The sequence below is a fragment of the Annulohypoxylon truncatum genome, assembly GCF_022578515.1.
Source record: "Annulohypoxylon truncatum strain CBS 140777 unplaced genomic scaffold F4807scaffold_17, whole genome shotgun sequence".
Classification (NCBI taxonomy): domain Eukaryota; kingdom Fungi; phylum Ascomycota; class Sordariomycetes; order Xylariales; family Hypoxylaceae; genus Annulohypoxylon; species Annulohypoxylon truncatum.
Window position 1 is genome coordinate 472,627 of NW_025953803.1, and position 16,145 is coordinate 488,771.

General features: G+C 47.6%; 8 protein-coding genes across 8 annotated transcripts; 4 read left to right on the plus strand and 4 right to left on the minus strand.

The window, feature by feature from the left end:
- Positions 1–95: 95 nt before the first annotated feature.
- F4807DRAFT_467693 (asparagine synthase-domain-containing protein) lies at positions 96–2,248 on the plus strand (the record flags this gene model as incomplete). Its single annotated transcript, XM_048002523.1, has 4 exons — positions 96–758; positions 827–1,249; positions 1,304–1,849; positions 1,901–2,248. 4 exons carry the CDS (start codon positions 96–98, stop codon positions 1,979–1,981), a joined length of 1,713 nt encoding a protein of 570 aa, XP_047854021.1. The 3' UTR covers positions 1,982–2,248.
- On the plus strand, positions 2,249–3,943 carry F4807DRAFT_95562 (PEBP-like protein). The gene is made up of 4 exons (XM_048003703.1): positions 2,249–2,648; positions 2,716–2,744; positions 2,834–3,343; positions 3,417–3,943. The coding sequence occupies exons 1-4, from the start codon at positions 2,515–2,517 to the stop codon at positions 3,452–3,454; spliced, it is 711 nt and encodes a 236-aa protein (XP_047854022.1). The 5' UTR covers positions 2,249–2,514; the 3' UTR covers positions 3,455–3,943.
- Positions 3,944–4,727: 784 nt separating this feature from the next.
- F4807DRAFT_95549 (FAD/NAD(P)-binding domain-containing protein) lies at positions 4,728–6,106 on the minus strand. Its single transcript, XM_048003702.1, has one exon. The coding sequence runs from the start codon at positions 6,001–6,003 to the stop codon at positions 4,816–4,818; it is 1,188 nt and encodes a 395-aa protein (XP_047854023.1). The 5' UTR covers positions 6,004–6,106; the 3' UTR covers positions 4,728–4,815.
- Positions 6,107–6,545: 439 nt separating this feature from the next.
- Positions 6,546–7,200, minus strand: F4807DRAFT_460717 (uncharacterized protein; the record flags this gene model as incomplete). The annotated part of the gene is made up of 2 exons (XM_048001559.1): positions 6,546–6,959; positions 7,024–7,200. 2 exons carry the CDS (start codon positions 7,198–7,200, stop codon positions 6,546–6,548), a joined length of 591 nt encoding a protein of 196 aa, XP_047854024.1.
- A 539-nt stretch (positions 7,201–7,739) lies between these two features.
- F4807DRAFT_95692 (uncharacterized protein) lies at positions 7,740–9,158 on the minus strand. Its single transcript, XM_048003705.1, has 2 exons — positions 8,885–9,158; positions 7,740–8,812 (listed from the first exon to the last, which is right to left on the minus strand). Exons 1-2 carry the CDS (start codon positions 9,051–9,053, stop codon positions 7,959–7,961), a joined length of 1,023 nt encoding a protein of 340 aa, XP_047854025.1. The 5' UTR covers positions 9,054–9,158; the 3' UTR covers positions 7,740–7,958.
- A 2,800-nt stretch (positions 9,159–11,958) lies between these two features.
- Positions 11,959–12,981, plus strand: F4807DRAFT_426923 (uncharacterized protein). The gene is made up of 2 exons (XM_047998114.1): positions 11,959–12,540; positions 12,600–12,981. The coding sequence occupies exons 1-2, from the start codon at positions 12,095–12,097 to the stop codon at positions 12,799–12,801; spliced, it is 648 nt and encodes a 215-aa protein (XP_047854026.1). The 5' UTR covers positions 11,959–12,094; the 3' UTR covers positions 12,802–12,981.
- A 71-nt stretch (positions 12,982–13,052) lies between these two features.
- Positions 13,053–14,461, plus strand: F4807DRAFT_95743 (uncharacterized protein). The gene is made up of 4 exons (XM_048003706.1): positions 13,053–13,674; positions 13,745–13,887; positions 13,949–14,051; positions 14,117–14,461. Exons 1-4 carry the CDS (start codon positions 13,284–13,286, stop codon positions 14,347–14,349), a joined length of 870 nt encoding a protein of 289 aa, XP_047854027.1. The 5' UTR covers positions 13,053–13,283; the 3' UTR covers positions 14,350–14,461.
- A 111-nt stretch (positions 14,462–14,572) lies between these two features.
- On the minus strand, positions 14,573–15,322 carry F4807DRAFT_460722 (uncharacterized protein; the record flags this gene model as incomplete). The annotated part of the gene is made up of 1 exon (XM_048001560.1): positions 14,573–15,322. One exon carries the CDS (start codon positions 15,320–15,322, stop codon positions 14,573–14,575), a length of 750 nt encoding a protein of 249 aa, XP_047854028.1.
- Positions 15,323–16,145: the final 823 nt, after the last annotated feature.

Here is a 16,145-nt window from a genome sequence, read left to right on the forward strand (position 1 = left end):
GAGTTAAAGCCGTATTTCCCTTCAAACTTCATTGTATTTTTTTCCTCTTCCAATCAACAGATTTGGATGTTGCCCTGAGATTTGAGCTCAGAACCATGTGTGGTATTCATGCAATAATCTCTACAGATGCTGCGCGAAGCATTTCTCATGAATTGAGAACGCTGCTGTCAAATCGTGGACCAGACCATTTTGGCCAACTTCATCGGGAACTTCCTATCGAGAATGGGGACTCGGCGGTTCACATCAGTTTTACTTCTACCGTCTTAGCTTTGCGAGGGGACCATATTGCAAAACAGCCTTTGGTATCACCTACAACTGGATCTGTTCTTTGCTGGAACGGGGAAGCCTGGAGGATCAGTGGTCAATTCATTAGGAGTAAAAATGATGGGGAGCTGATCATAGCCAAACTTGATGCAACGGATGCACTTTCGAACGAAGCCCGAGAGTCGCACATTCTAGACGTCTTGCGCAATATTGATGGACCCTTCGCATTTCTCTTTTATGATACTCAGATCAAACGTCTCTACTTTGGCCGAGACCGTCTTGGGCGACGATCGCTATTATTTAATCAAGCAGACGATGGCAACTCGATCTCATTCTCGAGCGTCGCGGACGTGCCCACCGCTGGTTGGATGGAAGTCAACGCAGATGGAGTCTATTCCTTGAACCTGGACACCCGCCGAGCTACACCTCATGGACTGAAGCTCGACACCCATGCTATCAAACACGATTGGATACCGTCTGGAGGAGACGACATGGTAAGTTTCGGCCGAAGAGCATTAAATACCTATTACATACGACCCTTGCTATAAACTTATATTTACAGGTTTCGAGTATTGGCATTTTCAATACGACTTTGCCTCCACCCGAACACAAGTTAGATTTCAGCTCATTATCAGTCGAAAATCTTAGGTACTGGCTATGCGGATCCCTCAAGCTGCGGGTATTGGACATCCCAGAGCCGCCCAATCCATCCAATGATGTTGATATTCGTGTCGCCATCCTATTCTCTGGCGGCATAGACTGCACTGTTCTCGCGAGGCTGGCTCACGACTTTGTCCCAGCGAACCAAGGAATTGATTTGATTAATGTTGCTTTCGAAAACCCGCGCCAGGTTTCGATAGGCAAAACTCTGCCACACCTAGATGCGTCGGATATTTATGAGGCCTGTCCAGATAGGGTGACTGGCCGCAAGGCTTTTGCTGAACTGAAGTCTGCGTGTCCGGATCGGCATTGGCGCTTCATCGCAGTGCGTTTTCAGCCTGTCATACATGGCTAACGATAGACTGACCTGACTCAATAGGTTAATGTACCCTTTGAAGAGGCCATGAGCCACAAGTCAAAGATCGTTTCACTACTCCATCCCCACCACACGGAGATGGACCTCTCAATCGCCTTAGCACTTTACTTTGCTGCACGGGGTATAGGCCACTCCTATATACACAAGTGTGAATGGGAGCCAACACCGCCAATCGTAACTTCACCAGCTAGGGTTCTCTTGTCTGGCCTAGGTGCCGATGAACTTTTCGGTGGTTACGCACGACATGAGGCTGCCTTTAAAAACGGAGGATATCCCCGTCTTATTGACGAGTTGAAATTAGATATTAGTCGTATCGGGCAAAGGAACTTGGGCCGTGACGATCGGATCATGTCACACTGGGGGAAGGAGGTGCGCTTTCCTTATTTAGATGAGGAACTTGTCAGGTTTGCGATCAGCTCTCCAGTATGGGAGAAGTGTGATTTTCAAAACCAGTTCCATCCAGCTATCATCGACCCAGCAAAGAGGATACTTAGGCTTCTAGCTGATAAGCTCGGCCTTCCCATTATTGCAAGGGAAAAGAAAAGAGCAGTGAGTCAAGGTTGTGGGTATGAGACAGGTATGCGGCTAACAATTTGATAGATACAATTCGGGTCAAGGACAGCGAAGATTGAGAGCACCACGGGTAGACGCCGAGGCACGGCACCCATCACCTCAACTTAGTACCGTTGATTTTTGATATGAGAATCGGATAATCGAAAGTTCGATGGTCTGGCGGTGATGATTCATCAGATACTTCCGAGTTGGATTGCAATGCATTCGTTTTAAACCCCAGTGTGTGTTTCTGTATTACAGTAACCCTCTTGGCAAGTTTTTATCGAACAGCTACCAACAATGACGCCCAAAAGGCATGTCTGAGCCAGACTTCTCTATTTGCTCCCATTGGAGCATTATGCATTAACTGAAGGCGATCTGTAGGGTCTCTTTCTTACTATGCAGCGATCCTCGCCTTGATTTTTCCCCCCTTTATATGAATTGAAGAATTTCGCGCAGTGAAGAGTCTATTTCAAGGCCAATTTGTTGCAGGAATTGTAGCGTTTACAAGGATCTAGTACCCCTTTATGCCATGTTAAATGACATCACGATAATGCAATGCGGGGTTCGAATGTCACAGACCTCGACATGAATAATTGTCCACGATACTTTTTCTTCCTACAATAAACGAAGTTGTAGATTTCAATCTTCAATTGAGTACGATGACGATTTTATCTATTTGGATTTACTCTTTCCTGTTGGCTACGCTAGCTGGAGCCACTGAGCACGAGCAGATTGTCATCTCGCCTTTCAAACCACACCTGCTGGACTCAGATGTGAACGAGGTCCAACGTGAGTATGTGATAGCAAAAGTACCACTCATGATTACCATGGAGAAGGGGTATCTAAAAACTTCATTCTAGGTTGGAAAAGGCCGAGATCTTCCCAACAGGTAAGATCGCTTAGTAATGATTACTAACTGCTAACTAATATCCTAAGTCCCCCCTTAAACGCTGAGATGTTCATAGCTAACCACCATAGTCATCGATAAATTCCTCCCGTCGTTTCTCCTAAATGCTGAATGGTCGTCTGGAGAACGGACGGAACTTGGAAATACCGTAAAGGTAGACAAAGTTCAGAACGAACCAACCATCACTGTACGTAGAGGCGGCTCTGCTTCTTCGTCAGGGGTTAGGGGGAACTCCAACGTGACATATACCATCATTATTACCGACCCGGACGCCCCGTCCCGGGAAAACCCAGAGTGGTCCGAGTTCTGCCACTTCATCGCTACTGATGTGGAGATCTCATCGTCAGAAACCTCTGCTGCCGTGCGATCATCTAGTTTGAAGGATATCGTGCCGTATAAACCGCCAGGACCGCCTCCTAAGACGGGAAAGCATAGATATGTCTTCTTACTTCTTGCACCTGTGAATGGCACTACGGGTTCGTTAGACCTAAGTAAGCCGAGCGACAGGAAGCATTGGGGCACAGGAAAGGCGAGACATGGGGTAAGGGACTGGGCGGAGGAAAATGGGCTGGAACCTGTGGGTGAGTATTGTGGTTCGCCATGATTTATTTAGCTGCGCATGGGGTTAGTCTCGTAAGGCTAATAAGTGAACAGCAGCGAACTTTGTCTACGCTCAGAATGAGGAACAATAGTGTTCATAACTCATAGGAGGAACTTGAGAACCTCGCTATTGTGGAATCTACGGAAGGGGTTTAAATACGAATAAAGAATTCAATTGCAGCGCCAAGAAGCATTCCTCTTTTAAGATTTTCGCACCAAAGTTACCCTTGTGTTCGCTCCAATTGTCAATCTTTATTTCACCACAATTATCATGAAGTCATGGCTTAAGAAAAGTCCGAATTCATAATCTAAATAACTTCGTTTCTAGGATGTCTCAAGTATCTAGGTTAGGTATACAGTGTGAACTTATCCCGATTGGAATCCTGGAGTGATAGCACAAAATCCTTCCTGCTCATCGATGATCTTATCCTTACCGCGCGCGCTGTAAATATCGCTCGACTCGCTCCGGCACGCGGCGGCGGCGCTGTCGCTGGCCTCGTCGGGACGGCATACCACGCACCATCACCACCACCCCTACGACCAGGGGAGCGCACGGCGCTCCGGCGAGGAGGCGTCAGGCGAGAAGAAGGCGGAGAGCCGCGTGGGACTGCGGCCCGGTACCGGAGGCAGGAAGTCACTGGGGCAGAACTCTGCTTACAGTGCGGAGGTCATCGAGATGTATGATATGGGATCGGATAGGACGGGCGATGATGCGGTGTAGGATAGGATAGGGTGGCTGGAGGTATCATCGGAAGAGGATCTTTTGGTGGAGTGATAGTGAGCGAGAAGGATATACCCTGAGAGTGGTTGGTGGTGGTTTGGAATAACCTTATTAGAGCTTAAACCAACCTATGTACTTACTATGTAATAGTAACAGATAGAAGATGTCGTTATATCCTCATTCTTAGACCATATTTCCGGGTGAAATAGCTAAGAGACGGTATATGAGGTTATGTTGTTTGTTTTGATGCGTCTAACTAGCTGGAAGGACTAAAAAAATTGAAAGGACCGTCGAGGGAATCGAACCCTCGAGCGACAGCTTACTAGGAAAGCTATAGCTAGGTATAGCATTAGAATCGGTTGTAAGCATTGCCATGCCACTCCGGCCATTGGGTACAGTCAAACTGGTCATCCTTGTTAATTTGGGACCTTGTGATACTAGGTAGTTTATATGTCCTGCTACCTGTTGAGAAAATCACTAGAGATCGGAGCACCCTTTGTGCGTATTGACAAAGCCAACACTGCAGGCCTTCCATCTCTCTTGTATACACATTCATGCCAAGATTTCATGTGTAAGTCTGATGATACTCGCTTATTAACAGTATCTGTCCCGTCAATCTGCCTGTGGTGTTTCATAGTTGGCCACTGAGGCAGGTCCTTAGGTAGGCTTGATCACCCATCGCAAGTTTGGCCATCCAGCAGTCACGAAATATTCATTTAGCCCAATAAGCCTTCAGACATTGATTTCGTTGTACTCGGTCCACTCCTTTCCACGCCAGAATTTCTGGCCACCTCTAAAAGAGTGCTCGATCTTTTCTTTTGCCTTTTTCTCCATCCTCACCTCAAAGTCTGTGATACTCCTCTTCGTAATGCCTTCTTTAGCAATCGTCTGCGCTAGATCTGCGGCATTCCAAATAGCTGTATCGCCACCAGAACCGCCCATGGGACTCATCGCATGCGCTGCATCACCGACAAGAGTAACTAGCTTATTAGCCTGACCAGCTGAGCTAAGTTCGATGTCTGGTTTGCTTGATAAAACAGGTGCGCAGGATGTCAGATTGTGCGCAGCTGAGTCAAGTAAAAGCTTTAAAGCAGGATGCCAGGTCTTAGTCACTTCCTCCAAAAACAACTTTTTCTCCTCCACTGATTGCGGTAGATACTCTGAGTATTGCAAAGATGCCGTACAGACAACCCAGAATATGTAATCCGGGATTTCAGGTAACATGTCCTCCGATTCTTCTTGCTGCGAGATCTTTGGGAAAATCATTGGCTCAACGACAAGCTGGACATTAGCCTCCTGATCTTGGTACATACACCAGCTCATCATATCTTGCGGCAGATTCTTCTTTAAATCTTGCGTTATTAAGGTCCGACCCCACATGACCCAGCGTTCCAAATCAAGCAGTTTGCGATTTGGCTGTAGCTGTTTCCGCACACGGCTTCTAATACCATCCGCGCCGACAAGAAGCCGTCCGCGTGCGACTGAGCCATCCGTAAATCTAACGTGAACATGCCCGTTCACGATGTCGTAAGAACTAAACTCCTTCCCGTATTCGATAGCATGCTCGATGCCCAGCATAGTTAACATACGGATCCACGTCCTGTCGATGGCCATCGAATCCGAATCCGCCGGGCTCAAGCTTGCGAAGTTGAGGCTCTTAGCGTCAACATATCGGGGCTTGAAGAGAAATGGGTCGGCCGCGGTGCGTTTGAGCAGGCCCCGGAGCTGAGGCGACAGGATGCTGTTGAGCGCGGCCTGGCCATCTTTCGAGATACGGAAACGGTGGCCTTGCGAGCTGTGCGACACGGCGTGGCGCTCAAAGAGGCGGAATGGGATTGAGCGGAGGCGTAGGCCTTGCGCCAGCATGAGACCGGCGACGCCGGCGCCGATGATTAGGACAGGTTGATCGGATGTTTTCATGGCTTGAATAGGTAATTAGATACCTACCCCTACCAAACTCGGCAGTAAGAATCTAGTCCCAATATCTTACAAGCAGTATCGAGAACATTCACCCAACCTTCGACGGCACCGTGGGCTGTCATCAGGCTCATCCACGTTTGTTGGTTGTAAGAGTTGTCTGGTAGCAATACGTACCAGGTACCGCAATGCGATCGTCAGATCTTTTCCTACGGTATTATGTAATCAGAGGCTGAGCGCTGTCGGTTCAATAATTTATGGGAGCTGTGGGAATTGGTCCCTTGTAACAGTGAGCCGGGTACGGAACGCACTGGGCGGGGTAGTGTAACTACCTGTATCTTACGCTAAACAAGTTACACTAAACCTTATAATAACGAGCAATGATACCCTGTTTGCCTACCTAAAAGTGTTAATCGACCGACGGTAACATTTCGGAAGAGCCGCCGAGACATTTTTCTTTAAACCTTCCTCCTAAGCACCCATCCGGTCCTGCTCACCCGTGCCGCCGCCAGAAACCCTGCTCCTAGCAGCATGCTACTAGCCGCCTACATCTGAGCCCCTAAGTAACTCTCTCCGCTCGCCTGCACGATCGCGCCCGCGATCGGGCTGCCTGTCAGACACGCGAACGCTACCACGCTGAACACCATCCCCATCCTCGTGCCGAGCTGGCTCAGGTCGTCCGTCAGCGCCGCGAGCGAGACGGCGAACAGCGACTGGATCGCGCTGGCTACGAGGCCGTATACCGCCGCGAACGCGTATAGCGCGACGGCGGGCCAGCAGTACAGCACGATCGCGACCGACACGGTCGTGGGGATCGCCGTGTTCAGGGGCCCGAGGAGGCGCGCTGCGACGAAGCCGGGTAGGACGCGACCAGGCATGCCGAGGCCGTTGGTGATCAAAAGGAGATTGATCGAGTCAAGGGAAGTGAATGAGGCGTAAGTGTAGCCGTAGAGATCGATCTGTCAGCTTCAGGTTAAGATTGCGACAGAACAGGACAATGAGTGGGGGGGTGGGGGCACGAACGTAGTAAAAGGCGAAGTACACTGCCCAGTAAATGAGAAAGAAGCCGACGACGAAGAAAATGTAGGGCAGTTCTGTGAAGGCGTGGAGGTCGGCGATCAGACCGGATCTGCGGGCTGGAACGCGCACTCGCAGGAGAAGATTGATGAGAACGCAGACGAAAAGGGACACGAAGGCCATGCTGCGGATCGTCCAGCCGAATCCTGTTTGAACCCACAATGAGTTTTTGTTTGCATGAGAAGAACAAAATTAAAGGCTCAAAGGAGGAGGGCAGAGACTTGCTCATCGACGAGAGGAAGCAGTTGCTGCGTCATTGCTGGATAGACAAAACCGCCCGAACCTGCCCCTGATGCGATGATAGCAATTGCTAGAGGCTTTTTCGCCATGAAGTACGACGATGGCACCGAGAGGCCGGGCATATATAGGATGCCCATTCCAAGTCCAATACAGATACCCTGCGCGAGAAGGAGTTGGTAATACTGCGTGGCCAGGCTGGTCATGAACGTGCCGAAGACGATCAACAGCGTCCCCGCAAGAACGGCTTCATACACGAGGTCTGCGTCGCTCGAGCAGGCGGTGAAAGTCCCCGATAATTTCCGGTGGACACAGCCCGAGGACGCTATTTCGCTGGGCTGGAACTCGTAGGTGAATAGAGGTATTGATCACATAATAGGTAGTGCGAAGATTTTATGTAGGTAGTACCTCCTACCCAGACCTAGGTTCTAGGTAGCGTGGACTTTGCCAGCGAACTACTCTCAGCAATTGTTATAATAAATTTAAATGCTATGATCAACGCAACGCTACTGACTCCTTGACAAAAAAAAAAAAACCATTTGGATGTGTTCAACTCATTTACGACTCAACGTCTTCCATAAGCTCGTGTTACAGGAAAACCTAGACCCCTGATAACTGTTTTACCCCTATTATCATAAATAGAATTAGTCATGTGTGTAGCCCAAAGAGTTCCGCCCAACTGCGCTAGTCACCGCGTCATGGCTCGACAATTCAGAGACCTGATGGTCGTCAAGGGTTCCCGAGTTCCAACTGGAGCTTATTACACTCCGAGGTTCATCACCGGATAACTCCGACTTGAAGGTTGAATTGGCCGCTAGCTCAGGCTTATACCCGTACCAGCCCGGGCTCGGTGGTTCAGGGGTAGTAGCCATGTCCTTCTCAGGGCTAGACGTCTTTTCTCTGACCGCGGCAGCGGTGTCATCTTGGTCGTTTGGAGGTGGTGTGGTATCTGGAGGTGCCGGTCCAGAAGCCGGCGCTGCTGTGTCTGCTGCCCCCTTCTTGCGTTGGAGGATGAAGGCGAGGAAGGCAAGGGCGGCTACTAAGGGTACGCCAATGCCTATCCCCACGCCGATGCCTACTCTCACACCCGATGAGAGCCCTTGCGAAGTGCTCGCGACGGCAGTGGGTGATGTCGTGGATGTTGGAGGCGTCGCAGGGGATGAATATGGATTGCTAGAAGTAGCTTCCAATGTAGGGATTGCAGTAGGGTTGAATGAGATAGTTCCTCCCGGAGTAGTTGGCAGGAGTCCAATTTCATCAAGCGTAGATTTACCATTCGAATTCCGGATTAATGGTCTTGAAGCATTGCACTTGCAATCCGGCTCCTTGTGTATCGTGATCCAGTCTGTGTGGTTGTAACACCCTGACCATATGTCCACATCGGCGCCATCACATCGCGCCATGGCGACATATTGTTGGTCAGGATAATCGAACTTGTTAGTGCATTCAGCAGCGCTGAAGGTTGTGTCCGTACAACCGGCAACATACGTCACCACGACTGTTACTGGCATTAGTTATGATCACTTAACATTACAAGACTGGGTGATGTCATGTCATAACAGAGACGCACATTGTTTGTTCCAACAGGCAGTGCTCGACAGGCAGTAGTCGCCGGCGTAACAGCAAGACTGGGGCCCCGCAAGTGCAGCATTGCCACAGGGGATATAGTTCGGGTCAGCAACTTGGCCTGGACCGAAGAAGCAGGTACCATTTGAGACGTAAAGAGCAGTGTCGTTCATTGTGCTGCTTGGCAGAGCAGAACCAGGAACCAGACAAGAGACTGGAGGTGTAGTCGAACAAGCAAAGAAGGGAGAGGTGGGGAGGAGCGATTCCCTGAGAATTTGAATGGCATAGGCAGCCTTCTCTTCGTAAGACTTATACGACCTCACATAAGGCTATGTTAGTGACCATTTTCCCTCCACGTTCTATTCACCTTCGCATCACACAACATGATGTCCATGCACGTCAGCATCCATATCGAGCATTTCTACGACAGCCCCCGACGATCTGCAGTAACCACATGCGTTTCACGGCATAAGTCGCCCCTCGCGGAGCGAAGCCTTGCTGACATGCACTATAAGTTCGGCTGTGATGATCGGGTTAACTATCTTCAGCCGGAATTTCATCATCGCGGTCCAGACACCAACGGGAGAGTGCATGAGGCTAGGCTGAATGTATCTGAAGAAATATTTTCGGTCTTCTTCATTGGTTTTGCTGTATGCACGTTGGTGCATAATTCCTGACGCAGATTAGTCTTTCATAAGGAGATGTAAGACGTTGGTGCTATATGAATTTTGCACTTCCCAGTGGAATGGTATCGGCTATTTGTTGAATAAGCGACTACCTATCAGATCACAGTAAGGAGTCGATCTACACCGGAAAGGGGTATAAAGGCTGAAAGGTCTAATATGGCTTCTTTGGGGGTGGGTAGTTACGATGCATCAGATGACTTGCTGATGAAAATCCCGCCCCTTTCTATCCGTCTCCTCCAATGTGACATGCAACTTTTTATATACACTAAGGACATGGGGTAACCCACAGAATGACGTGCCCAAAAACTCCAGGGCTACCGCATATAATGAACTATCCCCGCATTACCAAGTCAACGTTTCTCACCGGCCATAATTACTAAGTTATGAAGATACCTAGGGCATGCTAAGGATACTTAGTTTGTCACATGTCATCACCATTACACGGAACACCAAAGTGGTGCCATTACGATTTATGTAATTAGAAGGCTGTTCCTGATTGGCATTTCACCACCCATTCATATTAAGGTTGTAATTATTTCTGTAACTCCGATATCCTGTCTCCAAATATCTAATATTTTCACAGGCATGCTATTTGTAGTCCGAGTATTCCTCGATAACACTACAGCCAGCATTTTTTAATTAGCTGTAAGCACTTGGGTGCTCATGCGTTCCAGAACATGATGATACCAGGCGTTATTAGAAGATATAAGACATAAGAGTCGGCAACCAGCCTACTCTGTGCAATCCAGTGACTACCTGACCAATAGCAATCCATGAGTTATGGTAAGGATGTCTATGAATGTGCAAAGGCTTTTGCCACTGCTGTCACACTACTGAGACATCTATATATGACAAGGAGCCCCACTGTGGTCAGAAGCCTTCTCAATTTACTCACCATACAATTACTGAGATATGTCGAAGTGCTAGGTGTTTTAGCCGAGAAGTGCAATGAAAGAAATTGAGCTATTGAATTTGAAGATGACCAATACTAGGAACCAAAATATATGCTTTCATAATAAGAAAAAGAAAAGTACACGAGTGACAGGTCAAGGTAAGGAGGGACTAGGAGATACAGAAAGGATAAGTTCATACTGGGTTTTCTTTCTGGTTTTGCGAAATACTTTACATTCATATTTTCTTCTATCTGAGATGGAAGTAGATACCTAAGGTCCACTGGCGGTGAGACCAAATACCTATGGTTTCGACGTACCCAATGATTATCTTATGCCACAATTAAAAACATTTATGACTTCTGTGCCTTATATATACTAGACCTATGATGTGTCTTTCTGTTGACGTTTTTAGTTGAATGTATCTCGGGATTGCTCATTGGGGTAAGGGAAAAGGGGTAAAGGGTCAAAGCGACTAAGTGGTACCTATCAACGTCTTGTATATGCCCGCCAGAGTGTTTTGATGTTTGCTTTTCCCCTTCTTTTCGTTCTTTGAAGAAACTAGACATTGTCACCTTTAGTATAGGACTTTGAGGTTGGCTCCAATCGATCTACTGTGATCTATTGTTATCAAGCCTGATAAGTCATAGCATCTAAGTGTCTAAAGAACTATTTGTATTCTTTGGAACTATGCCTTACAGACAAGCAATTCCACTAGCTCAGTCGACGCTACTATCATATGCCGTTTGATTAAGTACAACCAAACACCTCTTTCAAGAGGGTGTCGCTCATTTTGATATATTTCCAAATATCCATTGAGGATCTAGTTTTTCTCAACTGTCTCTCCCTCATCTTCGGCAGCCACAATTGTGTAGATGACTAGAAAGCTGTTAGTGCCTAACCACCAGAAATATGAAGCATACGACTCTCACATTCGGCACGCTTTTGCTTTTGTACAGGCTCTGGAGCGGCCGTCGGAGCTGGGGCTGGTGCTGCGTTAGGAGCAGCAAAACCGATAGCCGCAAGAGCAAGAGTGAGGAAGAGTGAGTACTTCATTGTAGTGACGACTCTGTAGTTTGGATTCTGAGGTTGACGTATGTGATTGGAAGCTTGTGTTTGCAGATTAATTGGAAGGTTGACTCGGGGTTTTAAAAATGGTTCAGGGCTACTTATAGCCGTGGAAAGTCAAATGCCAAGAGCGATTACATAGGACGCAACTCAGTCAAGACTGTGATAAGTTTACGCTTCCTTGCCTGATGTGTGTTGTGATAACCCTCTACCTACCTAGCTTGTCTGAAACCGTAGATGCGGAAGTGTAGACGCAAGTTGCCGTAACTTTCATCCACAGCCTATCAGTTATTGAAGGATTCATAGCAGTTATCATAATTCGTATTAACTTCCTATCTGGGTTCTAGTAATCCTTCTATCCGTTCTAAACCCCGGGATCTAGAATCTTACGTGTGGCACAGTATTTAGGCCCCTTGCAACATCTAAGTGGGATCTGGCTGCCGAGAAAGCGATATATCATCAATTGTAACTTTATCAAATATACTCTTATGAAGTTTCTACTCGTTCTGTTTTCGTAGTCTTTTGGCGAAGACCAAGCTTCCAAAGAAATCACTCTAAATTGCTTTAGCAATGTCGTCCAGACAGAATGATGCAGAACGTTTCCAAAATGTCAGATACGACCAGCTACAAGACCTCAATAATTTACCACGGTCTAAGATACAAGAGTTACGTTCGAAGATATGGCCATTTGCAGCTGGCATCATTACGGTTTTGATTGCCTTTTTAATCTTTCTACTAGTCCATTCATCCTCTATTCAGAAAACAAAGACCTCCCAAGAGATTGAGGACGAGGAATGGAACCATTGCGGCCGCTCCAGCGCTGATGCTATGTCCCGCGGTTGTCTCATGGAACCGAACTTCTATGGATGGTTTCCCTCTCGCTGTATGTTTCCAGAGCTTACCGAGAAGTATCCCGTTTTCGAAGATAGGACGTGGTACTCCGACGTAAACCTGACTCAGGAGATACCAGTCAAAGATCTCTGGGAGGGGAAGCACATCAAAATCTACACCAAGCGGTTAGTAAGGCCCTGACAACTCATCCAACCCCCTTGTAATCTGACTATCGGATACTTAGGATGCATGGGGAACATTGCTTATTCCAATGGAGAAAGCTCCGCTATGGAATGGAAAACCAGAAAGAATTCCTAGACACCAAAACATTTAGCGCCCATCACGCAAAACATTGCGCTGACCAGTTATCGGAACGTTGCGAGGGCTTACAAGATAAGACAGAGGTTGAACTAGGGTTCTATCATTGTAAGAAAACAATTTGGTAGTGGATTTTCAGGGGTTTGTCTTGGCTTTCAGCTTGGGGTTATGTGGATTATACGAATCTATACAGCTTGGTGCGATACTGTGGATCGAAAAGAATTATTACCATGGTAAGCAATAGTAGATAATGCGATGTATCGAATTTGCTTTTACTGCGTGTCGTGAGTAAAGGTCTTACTGAGCCTGCTCACCTGCATAATGACCTTCCCTATCTAGAAGTGAGTGGCCCTGCTCGTGTGCGGCGTCACAGGGAGATGAATAATAGGTAAGCTTCGGAGCATAACTTCGCATGTCCCAGAAATCATTCAGCTAGAGAAACGTCTCTGAATATCATGTGAGTTCAATGGGTATTTCCGTGTAATACCATGCATGTATGAAAGGAGGCGTCATAGCACACATCTACACTTCATTTCTCAGACTTATCCTAATTCCTGTCACCGACATCTTTACCTTAAATTGGGGGTGAGTAGGGAGAGGGAAACCATTCATGGCGGCGTCATCTGAATACCCAGACATCAAGGATGAGTCGTCATCAACCAGGCTCCTCCCCTCCGATGACGACTCCTACGACTCCGAGTCCTCGGAAACAGCACATACGCAATTTTGGAGTACAACACGATGGATATCAGTATTGATTCTCTCCATATTAGCTACCAATGCGATAAGCATAATAGTGACCCTTCAAGTCGCCCGCAACCCTCAACGATGCCAGAGCGTATCGGAGCCCCCAACTGGCGTGGCACCACTTCTGCGTAGTCTGCCATCGGGAGTAAAGCCCACGAGGGTAAATACGCCATTCTATAACAGAGAGAACAGCACATATCGAGAACATGAATCACCCTCTACAGAGAAGGCTTGGTTAGAGCTCACGCAGATTCGTACGTAAACAGACCTAAGCTTAGTTAGGAGTTGATGTTTATAAACAGCCACTAATAAATATTTACATAGATGCCGGTATTCTCCTAGTACCTAAGGAAGAAGCAAAAGAGTCCGGAATCGATCCGGAAATTCATGCCTATTTTGACAATCCTGAGAAGGGACTTGTTGGTCACCCGGTTCTTATTGAGGCGACTCATCAGTTGCACTGTCTGGTTCGTAAACTGTCCTAGCCACTACCTTGAGTAGTGTTTGCATTATATTAACGACCCTCAGAACTTGCTCAGACGGTATTCCTATTTCAACTTCAATTACACCAGTGAGGCAGAGCATGAGGCTCTCTCAGGAACCACGGCGTATTACCAGAGCCTCCACGTTGGTATGTTACAGATAACTTCCCACAAGACTCATTAGTACAAGCGTTGGTATTGAACTCCTCGGCAGATCATTGTGTCGAATACCTGCGGTATCGGCTCATGTGCACCGCGGATGTTGGGATTGTCCCGTTCGTGTGGGCAGGCAAGAAGGGACGCTTAACGGCTGACATGGATCGGATGCACACATGCAGAGATTATGAGGAGATCCGGCAGTTCGTGAAGCGTAATTCGATTCCTCGTCCCGTAGACGGAGAAGTCAAACCTAAGCCGGGAGATCATATTGTGGATGACTATATCTAGGCGTGCTTGGTTTAATTTATGGGGCATGTACGGTAATTCTAAAGTTACTATATTGATAGAGGAGCCAACTCCATATCTATGAGAATAAGGGGCTTGTACCTAGAATCCACGAAATTATTCAAACATACAAGACGATATTCCTCCATCAAACGCAACATTGTAGTTGCATAGCTCTCTTAAGTCACCAACCCAAGCCAAGGAAAGGTTCTCTATTCCTTAATCCTCATTGAGGTAGACGTAACTGCGTTCTTAGGAATTCAGTCAAGCCTCTCTCGATCGAAGCCGAGAGGGCCGCAAAAATGATCATGTTCGTTGACGAAGGCGGCGGGCAATACTGGACATCTGGTAATACCTCCAACTCCTCAATCCCCTTGACGCGGATTAACTCTCCAACCCAGTCCAGGCTCTCGTGCTTGATGTCAAACAAGAGCTTCAGGTCCTCGACGGAGAATTCCTTCGGCCCCTCCCAAGTCGTGTTGGGACGACCGCCTTGCACCATCAGCCGGAGCTTCCTGATGGACGCCTGGTTCTGGAGGAACCGGCACACATTCCTCCACTCGCTGCGGTCATAGTCATAGGGCGGTACCGGTCCCCGCTTGTACAAAGAGATCTCCCGGATTAGTTGGCGGCTTGGCGGTGTGAGATCCGAGAGGAAGGGCTCCACGGCTTCGATGTCGCTTCCGAAGTCGAACGTATGCCCGCCGTAGATCAGGTACGCCGTTTCTTCGTATATCTTCCTGTTGACTCGCATAAATGAGGCGCAGAAGCTGACACCCTTCGTGTCGAGCAGGTACGTTGTCACGTAACAGCGACGGTGGAATGATCGCTCCAGTACGTAATATGTACTCCTGGTTCGGCCGTCTGTCTTTTGCAGTTTGCCGGGTCCTGCATTCTGTATGCGCAATTGCTTATTTCCACCGTCGTCGAAAAGATAATCGTAGATCATCATCCGCACCTCCGCCGGGGCGCGCATGAGCGGTGAGGTATGCATCTGGTTTTCGTTGATCACGAATGTTCTCTTCAAGAGGTTTCTTAATGTCCCGGACTGATGTTCAAGAACACATGCTCTATCGTATGTTTATATGAGTAAACCAGAGGATCTTTGGGAGGAAGAGCTGAAGATAGAAGCCCAAAGATCATAATCCCGACTTTTACACTGGTGTTGGAAACTTGATTATTATGTATTCGACCAACCGGGTTCTCAATTGGGTCAACAAGGTCCTCCACCAATGTCGACGCCCGTCATTGGCCCACAGCTATCAACTGCTACCGAATTTGGCAAACGTACGACATTAACACATGATAGATGTATTGGTTGGCGATACTGTTGCAGGACGTCGTTGGTTGTTTCACTGTGGCCACGTCAAAGATTATGTAAGCCCCTCATATGTCAGCCACCCCCTATTTCCTCAATGCAAATCCCTATTTAAACGCCAAAATTTTTACAGCATAGCGCACTGGTCGCCTTATTCTCTCCATGCAACAAGCTGTTATTATCCCCGGACCAACTCGAACACATTCTCAACGTTGAACTGGAGATTTATTCACCCGCAACTTAGAGTCTTACACAACGAGATCAGTAATGATATCAATAACGTAATCAATAATCAGTAATGACGGGATGATACTGGCCCCACTGTACCTGCATATAAAACATGCAGCAATATAAGGTGATGCTATTTACCTTGGTAGTAAAGCTATCATATAGTTCGCTGTCGCCGTCGAGGGCGGACGGAAGGATGTATGTAGTCATCATACGTTAGCTGATTTGTTCCTGTATCAGTGGGGAACGAGAA

Coding starts and splice junctions, on each gene's coding strand:
- F4807DRAFT_95562 (XM_048003703.1), top strand. CDS start 2,515: ATGACGATTTTATCTATTTGGATTTACTCTTTCCTGTTGGCTACGCTA. Junction 2,649..2,715: donor GTGAACGAGGTCCAACGTGA/GTATGTGATAGC, acceptor ACTTCATTCTAG/GTTGGAAAAGGCCGAGATCT. Junction 3,344..3,416: donor AAATGGGCTGGAACCTGTGG/GTGAGTATTGTG, acceptor ATAAGTGAACAG/CAGCGAACTTTGTCTACGCT.
- F4807DRAFT_95549 (XM_048003702.1), bottom strand. CDS start 6,003: ATGAAAACATCCGATCAACCTGTCCTAATCATCGGCGCCGGCGTCGCC.
- F4807DRAFT_95692 (XM_048003705.1), bottom strand. CDS start 9,053: ATGAACGACACTGCTCTTTACGTCTCAAATGGTACCTGCTTCTTCGGT. Junction 8,813..8,884: donor TGCCTGTTGGAACAAACAAT/GTGCGTCTCTGT, acceptor TGCCAGTAACAG/TCGTGGTGACGTATGTTGCC.
- F4807DRAFT_426923 (XM_047998114.1), top strand. CDS start 12,095: ATGTCGTCCAGACAGAATGATGCAGAACGTTTCCAAAATGTCAGATAC. Junction 12,541..12,599: donor ATCAAAATCTACACCAAGCG/GTTAGTAAGGCC, acceptor TCGGATACTTAG/GATGCATGGGGAACATTGCT.
- F4807DRAFT_95743 (XM_048003706.1), top strand. CDS start 13,284: ATGGCGGCGTCATCTGAATACCCAGACATCAAGGATGAGTCGTCATCA. Junction 13,675..13,744: donor GTTAGAGCTCACGCAGATTC/GTACGTAAACAG, acceptor ATATTTACATAG/ATGCCGGTATTCTCCTAGTA. Junction 13,888..13,948: donor CTCATCAGTTGCACTGTCTG/GTTCGTAAACTG, acceptor AACGACCCTCAG/AACTTGCTCAGACGGTATTC.